The sequence below is a fragment of the Manduca sexta genome, chromosome 14 (genome assembly GCF_014839805.1).
Source record: "Manduca sexta isolate Smith_Timp_Sample1 chromosome 14, JHU_Msex_v1.0, whole genome shotgun sequence".
Classification (NCBI taxonomy): Eukaryota; Metazoa; Arthropoda; class Insecta; order Lepidoptera; family Sphingidae; genus Manduca; species Manduca sexta.
In genome coordinates, this window is record NC_051128.1 from 5,772,954 (window position 1) to 5,789,489 (window position 16,536).

The window sequence follows — 16,536 nt, forward strand, 5'->3', positions numbered from 1 at the left end:
CATTTCCCTTTAAGCAGACGAGTTAGGGTACAAAAGTAAAAATACAGTTTTTAACAATATTAATAATTATTTAATCAAAATGTGAACATAAATATCCAATTAGTCATTGAAAAGCTATTATTTTTCAAAAAGTGCGTGTAGATATGAAATAAACTTGAAATTAAATACATATTTATAAAAATGTTTATCTTTGTGGAAGAGCTTGGTATAAAATTGATAACATTAATTTCACGGTTCCTCTACAACATTTAAACAATAAGGCACTGTTATAAATATATCACATCTTCTGATAAAGGCCATGCAAAAAGATCGATAAAGTAATATTCTATAATCGTACAATAACTTTAGTTACTTGCTTCGTTAATGTAAAATACTTTTTAAGGTGGTAGCTCAAGGTCCATTTTCATACATTTTGTTTCGGCTTTAATCTGGGTAACTAAACAAGTATTGGCAAGTAAAGAATTTAAATTCACTTAAATTCAATATTAATTATTTTTACATTTTTCTTTCAACTGCGAGAACTAATCACTAACTAGACGTGAATTTAAATTCTTTACTTGCCAATACTTGTTTAGTTACCCAGATTAAAGCCGAAACAAAATGTATGAAAATGGACCTTGAGCTACCACCTTAAATAGCTTAATATTTTCATATACAGTGTGTTTTTTTTAGTAGGATATTACGGGGAGTTATTTATTATAATATCAACATTGACAAAATCAATTAGATAAATATCATTAGGGCTAAATGTCATTACAAAGGATATATCAGCACATCATCCAAATAGATATTTTTCACACTGGAAACTGGCTAATGACGTCTTTATGTAATAATAATTTTGGCATACTATTTTATTCTGTCAGGTGTGTTGTCCTTTACAGTTACTACAACATTTTTATAATGCGTTATGTTAGGATTATAACATTATCGGATAAAAAGAATTGAAACAGCAGAAATTAGTAGAATTTATTAAAATGTTTTCACCCAAAAAGCAAATGGTTTTTAAGACAATTTCTCTGTTTCTATTATGATGTCGAACTCCAAACTGTACCAACCAACCAACCCAATAAAAAAAAATACACACACTGTATTTCATTTTTCTATTTCAGATTAGAATATTTTCTACCAAATTTTATTTTCTATTTCTTAAATTTCGATTACATCAGTCGGAAATGAATATAAAAATTAACTACATAGTAACTCTATACGATTTTACCTTAAACATGAGTAAAACAAAGTTCTTAAAATTACAATTACTTTATCTAACTGATCGATGTTAATTACAAAACAATTCATTAATATCTATGTAAATAGACAATGAAGGCAGAATATTACCTAATCTATCGTCTGATGCTAGAAGGACCAAAGAACATTCTTAAGGGATATTGGCCCATCCACTACCAGTTACAAAATTCATCGCCAATATTTTGGTCGCCATAAAGTTAGTCTGACACGCTTATTCATGCGTGTAGTGAAAGCGTTACATATACTTAGTGTCATTAAAAATGCTGTCTTAAAAATTTGACACACAATTAACGACTAAACCTCATTCGATTTTTAGCTACCCTTGACCTTTTGTCTCACAAAGACAGCTATCTCGTCAATAAGTATCGCTACTATTATTACATTACTGTAAATCTAGAGATCGGCCAAAAAATAGGGCAATAGGCAATAAGTTTGTTATCACCCACACTAATGGAGTGCGGAGTACATAATGTTATAACACATAGCGCCTGTTTCACGATGATTTTAATTAGATACTAAGTATATTATAAGGCGAGCAGATAAGTCAAGTTTCTAAATTACTGGTTAACTGACAGAAAACAGTTACTTGGACATTCAAAAAGAGGCACATAACTTCAAAACATTAAGTAAGTACTAATTTAAAAAAAAAATTACGGCATTAAAACTTGTTTTTTACACAACGTGGAGATTTAGTTAAACAATTGTTGAACGATAACGCTGCTAAAATAAATAACAGTTATTGCTATTTGATTAGCGATTAAGCTACTCAAACGGTTATTTAGTGTTGATTCTATCTATACAGACATATCACTATAAAGTAATATTATGACCGGCCGTTCCTCAAAACCTAATCTTTACCGTAAAAAAGATATTTAAGAGTCGGAACCTTTAACACTAATATTTTTCTTACATAAAGTATTAATGAGTATAACTAACATTTATTGATGTAATAAGTGATGCAACGTTGTTTTCTGTTGGATAATAATAGTGCGCAATACTATGGTTTTTCTGAAGGCTTGCTAAAATGGCACCGGTGACTCATAGACTAAGAAATAAATAATAGAAGGTATAAAGACTAGAGTAGACGTGAGACGAATAGCATTTTCGGCTACACACCGAATACCGAATATTTCATGGGCTTCTCTGGAAAGCAGGTATCGTCAAATAAACTGCTTGATGACTGTGAGTGTAAACGAATCGTATGAATCTTCTAAATTTTCCTAGGAATTATATCTGAACCGACACAGTTTAAAGTGTTTTTGGTTGGAGGTGTTATTGTAGTTTGAGATCTTCTAAAACATGAGATTTTTAATAACAAAAAATAGAAAGTGGGTAAGAAAAAATAGTAAAAGTATAGGTAAATAAATTTATTAAATGGAGAAATGGGGAAGGACCATGGAGTTTCCAACAATTTGTTCCCCAGGTCTGACTCTGACCCTATAGGCACTCATAATTTCAATATAAATTTTCAAAAAAATAATATTATCTTGCGTACCGTATCTTAACACTTTTTGACATTTTTATAGACCTTCATTGTCAATAATATAGGTTACGAATGGCGAGCCTCGTACAAAATCAGTATAGAAAGATTTTTTGGAAGCTCGCATCAACACTTGTGAATCTCGCCTAAGCAGTGTTTAGACAAGTCGAGATACGTATACGTGTATCATCGTACGAGTCCTTGTCTATGGTTTAAACAATTTTAAAGCGATTCTCGTCTTTGACATTCAAATCCGAGTATCGCTGAAATTCGAATTATTATCATAATGTAAACGACCCAGAACAGAATCGCAAGGAGAGTTCTCGCATAGCATAATTCTCTCGCGTTCGAGAAACACTCCTTGTGTAAATGACGCTTAAGTGTGGTCTTGCTCTTGTGGCAAAATATCCTGCATACTCTCATTTTGTAAGCGAGGTATATTGAGTTCTGTCTGAAAATGTATTAAATAGTCAGAAAGAACCCTGTGGCCCCAGGACAAAGTAATTATGTGATAAAATTTCAATACATTATCTTGACACGTGTCTAGATTGATTTTATCTGTTAAAGCTTAATGCAATTAATAATAGGATTGACACTAAATACAATTAATTTTCAATTTATCAATAACTAGCTTTTGCCCGCGGCTCCGCCCGTGTGAAAAAGTTTTTCCGGGATAAAGGTTTCCATTATAGAAGTCAGGCTATATATATTTTACCGGAATAGTCTATATTTTTCCCAGGGTTTCAAACTTTCTCCATATCAATTACATCTAAATCCGTTGGGTAGTTTTTGAGTTTATCGCGTTCAGACAGGCAGACAGATGCGGCTTAGTCCATTGAAATGTTACATTTTTTAGGCCTTACCTTGCGTTTTTTAGAGGACGCAATTTTATTTTTTAGAAGTGTAGGGGGGGTCAGTGTGAAGCTAAAACCAAGTTTGTGGGGTCGCCACCCTTGTCCCACGGCCGCCATCTTGGTTTGAAATGGTTTTACGATGTATCTCTTAAACTATTTATCTGACAAAAAAATTATAAACATTTTTGTTGCAAATTAAATTCTCTACAACTTTGGTCTAGTAACTGTTGTCGTAGAACTATAAATAAAAAAGTTATAAGCGAAAATGTTAAGAAATTCAATGTTAAGCAATGTCCATTGCAACGTCATCAGAACGTGTGTTTATAAGGTTCATAATACGTACAACACAAACCCGCGGTTGTCGGCTTGTACGCGAATTACTTGGATCCTGAATCGCTTTGGGACAGATGAAGTAATTGCTTAACATTTTTGCTTATAACTTTTTATTTATAGTTCTACGACAAAAGTTACTGGACCAAAGTTGTAGAGAATTTAATTTGCAACAAAAATGTTTGTAATTTTTTTTTGTTAGATAAATAGTTTAAGAGATACATCGTAAAAACCATTTCAACCCAAGATGGCGGCCGTGGGACAAGGGTGGCGACCCCACAAACTTGGCTGTAGCTTTACACTGACCCCCCCTACACTTCTAAAAAATAAAATTGCGTCCTCTAAAAAACGCAACCCCAAATGTAACTTTTCAATGGACTAGCTGGGGTCTTTGATTTACAATATATTTTTAGATCTTTTTAAGAGGAACGATTCCGCCATATATGTTTGTTGCATAACTTTAACCATTGACATAGCGTACGCAATGGCAGGTTTCAAATGTAATAAATTTTCCCCGTTTTTGTAATATTTTTCATTATTACTCCACCACCATTGATCATAGCGTGATTATAAATAACCTTCCTCGATAAATGGGCTATGTAACCCTAAAACAAAACTTTGCAGTTCGAATCTATAGTTCTTGAGATAAGCGCTTTCAAACAAATAAACTCTTCAGCATTGTATAGATTACAAACAATATTGTAATGTAATAAATCGGACAAGTTTGGATTAACGTAGAGGCACCAGTCTTCAATAGGCACCTGTGATGGTCATTTTTCTTCTTTAATGATAAAAATTCAAAGTAGGAAACTTTTTCTTAAGTAGAAATTCGAAGTGCTTTTTATTAAAATTACTTAACACTTGAGGTCAGATACCATACTTCTATCATCCAGAGTATTAAAAAAAACTGCACACTCAAAACTTGGCATAGTGTTTTCGTGAAAAATGATATTTTAGCATGTATTATACATATTAACTTTTCGTGGAAATATTTTACATTGCTGTGAAAACCGCATTGAAATCGGCGGAATAATTCAGTCAGCATAGACTCAGACACGAATCGCCACTTTAATCTATATTATTTATAGACGATTGTAATCTTTTCCTCCCACTTAATATCTCCTCTGTATTACTAATTTCATAGTTACTTCCCAATACTTTAGCAGCTTAATAGCTCATGTATATTGGAATGTAGACATAATTCTTGTGAAATCAAACTTCATGCTGCACTATGGTCTGTCAAAATTACTTCTTCTTTCGTAACTGTCTCTTTCATTATAACAAGCAATTATTACAAATCGTATTTTATTTATTACATGAATGTAAATAAATCTTTCCGGCTTGCAGGAAACATTTATTTATTATATATTACGTGGACTAATCAGAATCTTAGAAAATACCCCTGATGCTCGCACGATTTATTACTTAGTTTTCTGTCTGTATTCACTTCACACCTGTATAGAAGGCGCTCGCTATTACTATCGTCTCTACGTCTATTGCTAAGTTTAGACTAGCAACTTCTTGCTGCAATATATTGCACAACACGTCCAGACGAATTTACATTAGCAGCAATATTTCAATTGTTCTATACATGTGCAATATGCCGCAAGTATCGCAAGGTTTAAACTTAACAGAAACCAGCTAGTGATTGTTTCACTGTAAAAATTGCTTACGCAAGTCGACTTCTGCAAATTTTCTTGCTAATATAAACCTCGCTAACGGAATATGCCACCTGCATCAACGACAAATGCCAAATTGAATATGTGAACTCATGAAGATACGTCGGTTATTTTTAAAAGTAACGAGCGTTTGTTGCATGGGTGTGAGGAAAACGAAAATTACACAAATTCTCTATGGAATAATTAACAATTTTATATATTCTCTAACATTGTTTATGGACAAACCTGGTTGTCTGCTGATGGCGGGATTAACATTATATCCACAGTATAAAACAAGGAAGAATGTCGTATCTTTTTGATATTTTTGCATTCAGACGCGTTTAAAATAAGTTGTGGCCAGTTAATTTCTAGATTTATACAGTCTTACTTATAAACTTGTTTTAGCGTTAAGAGGTGGTTTAGAATTGTTTAAATAGCTGTCAAAGACATCACCGGTTTCCTAATTTAAATCTTTTAAGAGGCAAGATGGCGGGTTTTGACTTACAGCTAATGGAGTAAATTTGTGTTTTAACTAAGCATAGCTTTGTGAATTTTTTATAAGTAAGACTGTATATTTCGAATCAATAGTTAAATATTTATCTTTAATTTCGTTGTCTGAAGTGTATGTAATCAATGTAATCAGTATAAAAAATTAAACGGAATTCTATTAAATCTAATAATATTAAAATTAAAAGTACTTACTAAGTAATGATTTCTTTGGCCCATGCAGAATTAGTATTGTCTTCATGTATGAATATTAATAAAATTGTTGCATTAATTCATTACTGAAACTTAAAGTAATTTCACAAATTATTGCCAATAAATAGATGCAGAATACCTAATTGTCTGCAAAATTAGATAGTACATCATTGCATTCCGCAGGCCGAGCATGAATAAAACAAGTTATAAGGCTTATGTAAATTATGACTCATAATTCCATAAACATTGTGAATTATCTGTAAACAAAATAATAGTCTTAACACAGTGAGTTATCAACTATTATAAACAAATTCTTAAAACACAAAATATATACATTGCCAAATTTGAAAACTAGTTGCGACAAAGATCATTGACAAAAAAACGTATTTAAGTTTTTGGCCAGAAACCATGCTACATGATTGTAGTAGTATGCAAGTCACATACAGCATTGTTTACTGTCCGAGGGTCGGCACAGATGAATAAACTCAGTGGCTCAAAGCATTATGTGGTCTTGTAGAGTTAATACCAGTAATACATCAAAAGAAATTAAGTAGTCATAATGACTTGTTCTAGATAAATTATTAGTATTGGACCATTGATAATAAATTAAGTCTCTTTGCCCTACCTCTGTGCTAACTTTAAATAATGGCTGAATTTGATATGTCCATATGTTAATAACACATCTAAATAAATGTAATGATTTTAATCTGGCCTCTTCCCTGGCGATTCATCACCGAAACAATGCTTATTGTCTGGGTCCTTGTAAGAGTTCTCATGTAGAACGCTGTGAGAGCTTGTTCTGCATTTCGTTAAGCACAATTCGTAGTCGTCACTCAGTGAACGGAACAACACATTCTTTTCCGTTGACAGCTTTGACAAGACAATTTCCAGCATGTCTCTCTGAAATAGTATGATTTAAAATAATTTATTTGATGGTACTGTTACGAGTATTAATAAATTGTTTCAATTATGGTTTTTGGAAGAAAGCAAGTGTGTCAACACAGACAAAAATTAAGGGTATGAGAGGCATGTTATTTTCTACTTTCGGGTTTCTAATAATATTCAAATGGATTGCAAAAGTAGATTGTGACGCATTTGTAAATATCTGATGTGACAGTACTCTAACTACATAGAATGTTACATTCTCAAGGTTCAGATAATACAATAGATTAATAAAATCATCATAATGGTTGTAATTAAGACAATAAATTAATTTAACTACTGACAGTTTTAAGTAATTTTAAAATGATAATGTACCTTGCCGGGGTCTAAGCAACATGACACACAGTGCTCATATATAATACAACAGTTGCTGTCTGAACATGACTCACAACTGTATCTTTCAGTAAAGTCTCCTTCCAAATCACAGCAACCATTTTTCATAACATCTTTTCTTTGACACACATATCCTAAAAAGAGAATGAAATCATTATAATTAACAGCAAATTTAATTCTAACTAATCTACATGAGTAATCATGAGCTGAGAAGATATATATTAGTGGCAATTGTAATTTTTTTTTTCATATACCTCTGTTTCGATAAATAAACAATGCTCAATGTATTGCCAAAAATTACAGGTGGAAGATGGCTATTTCATACCACAAAAATATGTCAAAATAAACAAAATTCACACAATTCAAGATTACCTAAATTAGCATGGTTCAAAATCAGAGTGAATATTTTTTGGATTGTTTCTCATGATAGTTAATGAATGTAAAACCCTGGCATGCAGGAGTTGCAAGGCAGGTTTTTTTTTCCAAATGATTCGAGAATGTATTTATAATTATTTAAAATGGGTGACAATTATGTCTTACATAGTGTGAGGGGAGGAGCGCGAGGTTCCACTATTTGATACGTAATTTGTCCCCTCTTGCAAGGCAGGTTAGCTAGCAGGATAGTCTTAAGTATGCTTAAGCTCACTTAATAACTAAATTGTCATGATACATGAGGTGGAATATTATACCAAAATGAAGTATTGACAAAGGCGATAATTAATTTTCACCAGTCCACGTAATTATATAATAATAATAATATCAGCCCTATTTTTTATACTGTCCCACTCTACTATTAAGAGGGTCTACTATTTAATCCACTACACTGGCCTAGTGCTGATTGATAGAATTTACAAACCTTTAAAATTCCTATAGAGAATTTCTCAGGTATGCAAGTTGCCTGTAAATGTTTTCTTCCAGTATTAATTAAAGCAAGTGATAATTGACAAAACATACACACATAATGTTGAAAGCCAGTGGTATGTGCCCTTGGGTTTTATACCTACAAACATTTATCTCTGCAGTTCATTCCACAACCAACTGGGACTGTATTGTTTTTTTTGTCCAGATATCTATGACTGGCAATTTACACAGATTGATTGTAGAATGGGACAAAAATGTATGTTGACCAGTATGGTGAGCTTTACACCTTGTGTATGATGGCTGCTACCTATCAAGTTCATGTTGCTCATTAAAAATTACCTCTATCGTCAACAAGAAGATCTTGTCCTTGCACCGAGTTTCTACATGTCATAATATCATTTGTGTCATTGTGTTCCTGTAGTGTTCTCCACACAAACGGTTTACTTTCTATTGATACATCTTGGTATACCATGTTTCTATTGTTACCCTGTAGGAATAAATAAATAGCTGAAATTATTGTTTTATTACCCAGTTTAATTTATATCAATTGTATGCAATGTATAAACAGATATAAATTCGACGTGTATTTGTTTTTGGAATTGTAAAGTTCATAAACATAATATACACATGCAAATTATGTGATACAACATCCATTGTTCTTTATAAAAGAATGGAGTGCAGACATTTGTATACTATGTAGAGTTCTTAATCCACTGAAAATATATTAACAATATGATACATATGACGCAACATTGAAGTCGATTATTAGAATGCAACCTAACATAATGCTTATATAAAGTTGGAATTTAATTTTGAGAAGTATCTTTATGTCTGACTTTTCCATTTCCGCAGCTGTTATGAAAAAACATTCAGTCAAAATGTTACCACCAGTTAGGAGTGTGGTCAATTTCAATTATTATTACAATTTCACAAAACTGGTATTTTATATATTAATACTAACCTCTTTTAGGAAACTGACGACGCAGTAAGTTAAAGAGGACGCAAATATTATACCTAATACTAATCTTCTCCTTATAAATCGTATTAAGGCAGCGTACCACATATTATAGGCAGAATGGTTACTTAATTTACCGAAATTAAAATAGCACTTATTGCATTGATACGGAGCAAACATTTTCATGCATAATTATGTCACGATAGTTTTGTGACTTTACCCGCCATTTTACTACTTATGTCTTGAGGCATCAAATATAAGTTTTTATTTTAATACATTCACCGCATTTTCTAAATCAAATTTAATTTTATAAACAAATAAATTCATGGAAAACAACTTGTAAAATTGATTGACGGAATAAGGTGTTGTCAATTATAAAAAAAATGTAGCAAAGGAATCAGAAATGTTCAGCCTCGCAACACAGAGCATTTATTTGATCGGCATTATGATGTTAATTATGCTTTATTTACTTAAAACAATGTTTATAACGGTGTTTCATGATATTAAACCCTTAAATGGCCACAATTCGCATCACGAAATGTGTATTTTTACAAATAAAGGTTTGAAGTACCTTTCCCAATCAAGAAATATTTTATTATATTTATTTTGGAATGACAATGTTTTTGGGCAAGAATGTCTGGACAAATAATAAAATAGAATGATAAGGGTACAGTGACTTGTTCTGGCTACATTTTTTTGTTTAAAAGTAGTCTTTTGAACAAAAACAATAGCTCCTATTTCCTTAACCAGGCCATCATGGTTATGGAATTTGGAAGGAATTATTGTTTAGATGTAAAGATGAGAGTGATTACGTAGAGTAATACGAGGGAATAAATAAAATAGTAACTACAATATAAAACTAAAGCAGTTATAATAATATATATTTATTTTTTCGATGGTCTATCCTTATTACAAGATACAACGTAAATAAAATACAACCAGATATTATTATGAAATATAAAGCAAGTTGAAAAACATAATAAAATAATATCCTTGAATTTTATACACACTATATCGTATTTATTTTTCAACCTAAAACTGCATAGAATATTTACGATGGATTCATTGATTGCAATAATGCAAGCTTTTAAAATTCAATTTGCTTGATATTCTGTAAAATTCTACAATTTCATTACATATTATTAATTTTCAATTATAGAATTTTACGGAATGTCAAGCTAGGTCTTTTATGAGTTATTATGATGAGTTAAAAAATCAGACCAATAATATGATGAATTTATTAAGCTGGAATAAAAAAAATATAGTAAATAACTTTTTAAATTTCTAGGCTTTATTTTTCATAACGGTAGAGTTGCCACTTTATGTATACTGGTATATTTAGTAACTTTGGCAGTGTGGAAATTTTATTCCTTAGTATACATAAATAATATTTATCCCGCATTGTAATTAATAGGATCCATTGAAGTAGTATGTGATCCGCCCGTTGTAGAAGCTGCATGTTGCATCATGTTACCCTGAAATAGATTTATCTATATTATCATTTTTATATAGCAAAAAATTAAGTACTTGGAAGTTCGAACTACTATTAGTTTTATTTATTAACTAACATTAGTGTGAACAGAGGTCCTGCTACATAGTTAGTTGCGAGAAAAAGTACACTATGTCCTTTCCAGGGAGTCTTACTTATCTCAAAACCAAATTTTATCGAAATAGGTTTGGTGGTTCACCCGAAAACATAACATAGAGACAGAGTTATTTTTGAATTTCACTAATAGTTTCACCTGAGTTGAGTAGATTGTTATTATAATGGAACTAGGAGTAGCTTTGTAGTTATAATGTTTTTTTTTAACATAGATCTAAAATTATTTCTACGTTTTACCGCTTTTGATTTCTGTTTAGCTAAGGTAATATGTAATGAATAATTCGAGACACACACCCCTGCCTTGGCAAAGTTATATGTCTATCATTAATCAACTATTAATCGCTCAACGGAAATATTCTCTAATCTTCGTGAGAAAACTTACACACCTAATAAATTCTATTAAAACAAACTATTATTTTGAATCTACCAATTTCCACAAGCCTGCGTGGTGGACTAAGGCATGAAATCCCTATCAGTGATAGTAGAGGCCTTTGTCCAGCAGTAGATGGTAACAGTACAGGTCTGGTATTTATCATCATCATCATCGGCCACATAAAGTCCACTGCTGAATATAGGCCTTCCCTAAAGATTTTTAGTCCTACCGGTCCATAGCGGCCTACAGTAGCAGTACAGGTTTGATGTTATTAATATCATATTATTATTATTAAATTAATTATTCGTAACAGTCCACATTCATATACTTTACCGCGCTATAGTGTGCACGTTAACTTGCCATATTAATTGATGAATTTTGAATTTATTGAAATATTTATATTCTCAATCATGTGCCATGATTTCGTCATTTAATAACTGACAATTACCTTTGTGAAATAAATAACAAACCTAAGGATATACTAGTTTTGGACAGTTTATTTTGGTTTTGGAGATCAAAATTAATTAGTAGTCCAGGGTGCAAGGCATTAATTGGAACTAAAGGCTTAACAGACTGTGATATCAAAACTAGGTTATAAGATACGGCCAAATCGAGAACCTTGCATTATCTACTGGTTATAGCATTAAATTGCCCCAAGCCTAGTACTAATAACTCTTCTGCAAGCAAGTATTTATCATTAGCAGTGATGGTGACTGGGATGAACGATTGATTTTACAAGACTTTCAGGAGATAAGTACTTCTGTTTTACTAGTTTTAGAATATCACCGATGAAACTAAACAAATCCTCGGTATTATTTATTTCAATATTCAGTTCAATGAGTAAATTACTTAGTTGTAAAGAAAATGAAAGGCCTTTGTTTACAGAGATAAATTGCACGGTCGGATTTGTTTAGGTATATTTTGAGCTAATGGTCTTACGCAGTCGACTGGAAATGGATTTTAAAATATAACAGAGAAAAATATATAACTATACTTTTATTTTATCTAACGTTTCTTCTCTTTTAATATTGATTTATTTACGTTTACGATAAATTAATTAGTAATCCTTCACTGACCTGCATTTGTTGACAGTAGACACAGATTTGAAACGCACGTTGTCCATTTTGCAAACACGTTCCTCGGACAGCAGGATTCGACAAATTATTATTGCAAACATTACCCCCGAAGAAGTTTGGATGATTGGTTATTTCGTGATTATATCGTATATTATTGGTATTGCAGTCTAAATTTGGTCTCACTGTAGGGTAATGGGGACAAATTTGTGTATAAACACCTCCGACTCTCGGTGGTCCAGTCGTAAAATTAAGACATTTATTTTTAGATGCAATTACATTCTGCGTATTTAAATGCTGTGCATTCTGTTTTGTAATTTCAAAGTTCTTGTTAATCGATTGTACCGTACTGTGTAACTTGGATGTTAAGTAAAATAAAGATATATTGTTGTAATACTTGGATTTTTCTTTGGTCCATTCAAGCATTTCGAAATAAAGCGGTTCTATATGTTCAAACGAACACTCTATTGATTTCGCTTTGGCAATTCTCATAGTACATTCTATAAAATTTCTAGCAAATGTAAAGTTGGATTGTGTGTGGACTTGTGGGACAAACAGAGTCTCAACGACAAGAGATGATAAATTGAAGAAGTGGTGTTTTATTTGAATGTAATGTTTCCTGCGTTTTTCTATGAGCATCGCATTACCCGTGGTATGCGCATTAACATAGTGTCGGTATGCTCCTAAAATCACAAGCAAGTGGTCAGACACCTTGTTTATTAATTTTTTAAGGTAAGCCGACATTATTTCGTTGTCGTTAGTCGGGTCGAAGTTATTGAGGCTAGTTACTGTATTTACTTGTTCAGGTATAGATTTTTGGGATATACGTTCGTATTGTACATCAGGTATTGCATTTATATCATGTGTGCTTTGTGAGTCAATATGAAAATTCTCAACATTATTTAGATTAACACTTTCTTTGTTTTGTACTTTATTCTTTGGTAAAACATCCTGTTCATTAGGTTGAGATTTTTTTGCATCAATGGGTTTTTGTGTATTTTTACTAGTTTCTTCAACATTTTTAGATGTTACGCTGTCGTCCTTTTCTTTATTTTTAATAACACAATCATTTTCTATATCTATATCTTCTTTAATATATACTTCTTCATCTGAGGAATTTATAATATCAATTTCGTGGTGGAAACTTTCTGCTATTAAAGACTTATCGATACGTTGTTTTTTGGAAGACGAACAGCACTTTTCTTCATCACTATCATCATCAAAAATCGTTACGGTTTGTATTGGAGCACTGAAGTCAAACATTGCCATTTGAGAGAGTATATTATCTAAAAAGGAAAAAGGCATGGCATAAATGAATTATATTACTATTTCGTCTTCTTTTATTCAAATGAATGGCGACACAAGGAATTCACTCATTGATACGAATATTCATAAATATTAGCAAAACTAGCTAAACTTTAAATAACAAAGTACTGCGTAATATTGAATCTCGCTCTCCACCTTAAGATATTGAGTCTCATTAGTTCCAGTAATTAAACTGTCTACAGTATTCTTATAACCGGAACGCAACATGCTAGATAATATTTCTTGGAGGCAGAAATAGATATTGTTATGGTAATTACTCTCTTATGAAGGGCAGGAGCTCTTACTAAAATTGTAAACGTGATTGTTTGTAACGATATTTGGATATTAATTTGAAATAAACGCACAACCCTTCAGCTTATTTAGATGCAACTTAGATTACACATAGAGTATCCTGGTTTTAAACTTAGACTACATTTATCCCGATAAAATACACAGTGCGACATTTATATTGAAAAAGTTCTTAATGCGGGTGGATCCTAGAGATCAAGCAATACGTAGAATAATAAAAATGCAACTAACTCAGACAACTTTAAGAATGTTACAGTTAGTTCGTACTAATTGCTCTTTCATGTCATTTAAACTCTTGTGAAAGTAAAAAACATAATAGACTCACCTGCCATCGTTAAAAGTTGTTGTATTGACTGTATATTTTACTTCACGAAACTGTAAAAAGAAATGTTACAAATGTCGACATCATACTTAAATTTAGAGAAGATGTATAAATCATTATGTAAACAACAAACTGATCAATGAGCATATTGCATAGTCTGGCGAGCGAGTCGGGGCACAGAAAGTATGGCGTATATTTTTATGGGATCAAAAAAATATATATTTAAGTAATAAAATTATAACTATAAGATACATCCATCTCTTTTACCTCGCGGGGTTACAAACCCTGGATTTTTTTAATTTGCCGTCATATTTCTGTTGACTACTTGTTGGCCAGACACTAGAATGCATTACATATAACATATGATGATTTCGAAAAACCAATAACTATTATAGATCAAGACGGTAGTTCATTTTGGGGTAAAGTCTGGTCAGTAATAATCATGTAGGGGCAATATGCCTAGTAAATAGGAAATTAATAAAATTCGTAATTTTGGCAAAAAACGGTAAGGTACTGGATATCAGTGCATTTACACTGTAAATACGTCTGTCAGGAAGCCGAGTGGGTAATAGATAAATAGCAACTGGAACGCGCGGTAAATGTGACACGATTATATTTATTTGTTTAATAAGTATTTTTTCACTAAGTAAATAGTTGGGAAAATCATCTGGCAACATGTGCTATTAAAGAGTTGTTTATTGTAAGTTGTCAGTTGTCACATGTCAGTTTGACACTCCAACTTCGCGATCGCTTGCGCTGCTCTGCCATCAGCGAACAAAACTTATACTTAGTCGTTATAATCGGTACTTATTTACCTAAATTCAAAAATGTTTATTCGTAACATGATTCACTCATAATATTAATATATACAATAGGTCTTAAAATATTATCACATAACCTATACTCACTCATTCTTCGATCGCGTGAACTACAGAAAAAATAATTTACGTATAAGATTTTTGTACAGCAAGGCTGCCCAACCAATATTGGAAGTGGGCACAGATTTTGCATTCAAAACTGCCTGCGGGTCACATATCAGTGGGTATATTTATTGTCATAATGGTATAAAATAAAAAATATATTTTTTGAGCTATGGAAGCTTTAATCGACGGTTAATTAAATTGATGACATAAATGTCAACGAGAGACCTCTGTAGGGGGTTTTGAGCTTCTAATTTTGTAATGTTTGGTAACAAAACAACAGTGGTCTGGTCAACTCTTGGCGGGCAAATGCAAATGCGTTGGCGGGCCACGATGCGGGCCTGGGCTTGGACAGCCTTTTTGTAAAGTATAAGTGGCAGTAAATTTATTAAGTATATTATATTATTCAACTAAAAACATAATGATCCGACATAATCGAGAAGTAAAACACTAGAACAATAATGATAAATGGGTACATACCGAAGTTCCTAAAAGGAGAAATCCAATGACACGTCCTGATCCCCCTTTTGGTGTTTACTCCATAAGTCTTTCGAACACTCCTAGTTACCGCTGAAATATTGGTTGTGAATTGTGCACATTACTGCACATGTTAGATGGCAAACAAGCAGGTAAGCGCAACGGTTTACAGTTTAGTGTTGCTAGTCTTTAAATAATATCTGCCCGCGATGTATGACAGCAAATTATTTCAATTATTTACTGGAATAAAACCAGAAATTGAATAAGGTTTACAATAACAATGACAATAACACTAACTTCCTATGAACGAGAGTCCGTGATTTATTTTGATCAGACTATTCATTGTTAGCCTGACACGTTTCGGCTTTTACAAACACACCGGACTTTCGGGTGAGAGCTTTAGGCGCTCGTAACCCTTGAAATTTAAGTGACCATGCTGAGGGCAAACTACTAACGGGTAAAGAATTTCGGCTCAGAACAGCCGCTGACAGAGAATGAGACATCAACGATAAGGTTTAGTAACTTTACGCTATGGCATTTTTATCACGCATACTTACCCATAGTAGAGTAGGTAGATGAATCATTTTTATGAGGAGCCTGAAAGATTCGAGATTGAGAATTTTTGGTTGCAATTTTCATAGCTATTCTAAACGCACGATACATAACCTAGAATTAGGTAGTTTCGAGATGTAGGGTAACACTATATCTACCACAGGACGTAGTGCTTTGAATGCAAAAACATTGGAAACCTGCTTGATTGCAGTTTCGAGTAAATTCATAATTGATTGCGAAAGCAA

General features: G+C 32.3%; 2 protein-coding genes across 5 annotated transcripts; both read right to left on the reverse strand.

The window, feature by feature from the left end:
• Positions 1 to 5,009: 5,009 nt before the first annotated feature.
• Positions 5,010 to 9,729, reverse strand: LOC115447890 (SREBP regulating gene protein). Of its 2 annotated transcripts, XR_005112366.1 has the most exons (5): positions 9,364 to 9,729; positions 8,742 to 8,889; positions 7,524 to 7,675; positions 6,892 to 7,166; positions 5,010 to 6,523 (listed from the first exon to the last, which is right to left on the reverse strand). XR_005112366.1 is itself a non-coding variant. In XM_030175180.1 (4 exons), exons 1-4 carry the CDS (start codon positions 9,541 to 9,543, stop codon positions 6,969 to 6,971), a joined length of 678 nt encoding a protein of 225 aa, XP_030031040.1. In that variant the 5' UTR covers positions 9,544 to 9,729; the 3' UTR covers positions 5,010 to 6,968. The 2 variants fall into 2 exon arrangements, 1 of the variants encoding a protein (XP_030031040.1); XM_030175180.1 differs by having other exon boundaries at positions 5,010 to 7,166.
• Positions 9,730 to 10,576: 847 nt separating this feature from the next.
• On the reverse strand, positions 10,577 to 15,930 carry LOC115447887. 3 transcript variants are annotated; one of them, XM_030175173.2, is made up of 4 exons: positions 15,743 to 15,930; positions 14,346 to 14,395; positions 12,410 to 13,692; positions 10,577 to 10,832 (listed from the first exon to the last, which is right to left on the reverse strand). In XM_030175173.2, exons 2-4 carry the CDS (start codon positions 14,350 to 14,352, stop codon positions 10,749 to 10,751), a joined length of 1,374 nt encoding a protein of 457 aa, XP_030031033.1. In that variant the 5' UTR covers positions 14,353 to 14,395; positions 15,743 to 15,930; the 3' UTR covers positions 10,577 to 10,748. The 3 variants fall into 3 exon arrangements, with proteins under 3 accessions (XP_030031033.1, XP_030031034.1, XP_030031035.1); XM_030175174.2 differs by lacking the exon at positions 15,743 to 15,930 and adding an exon at positions 15,251 to 15,405; XM_030175175.2 differs by lacking the exon at positions 15,743 to 15,930 and adding an exon at positions 14,610 to 14,769.
• Positions 15,931 to 16,536: the final 606 nt, after the last annotated feature.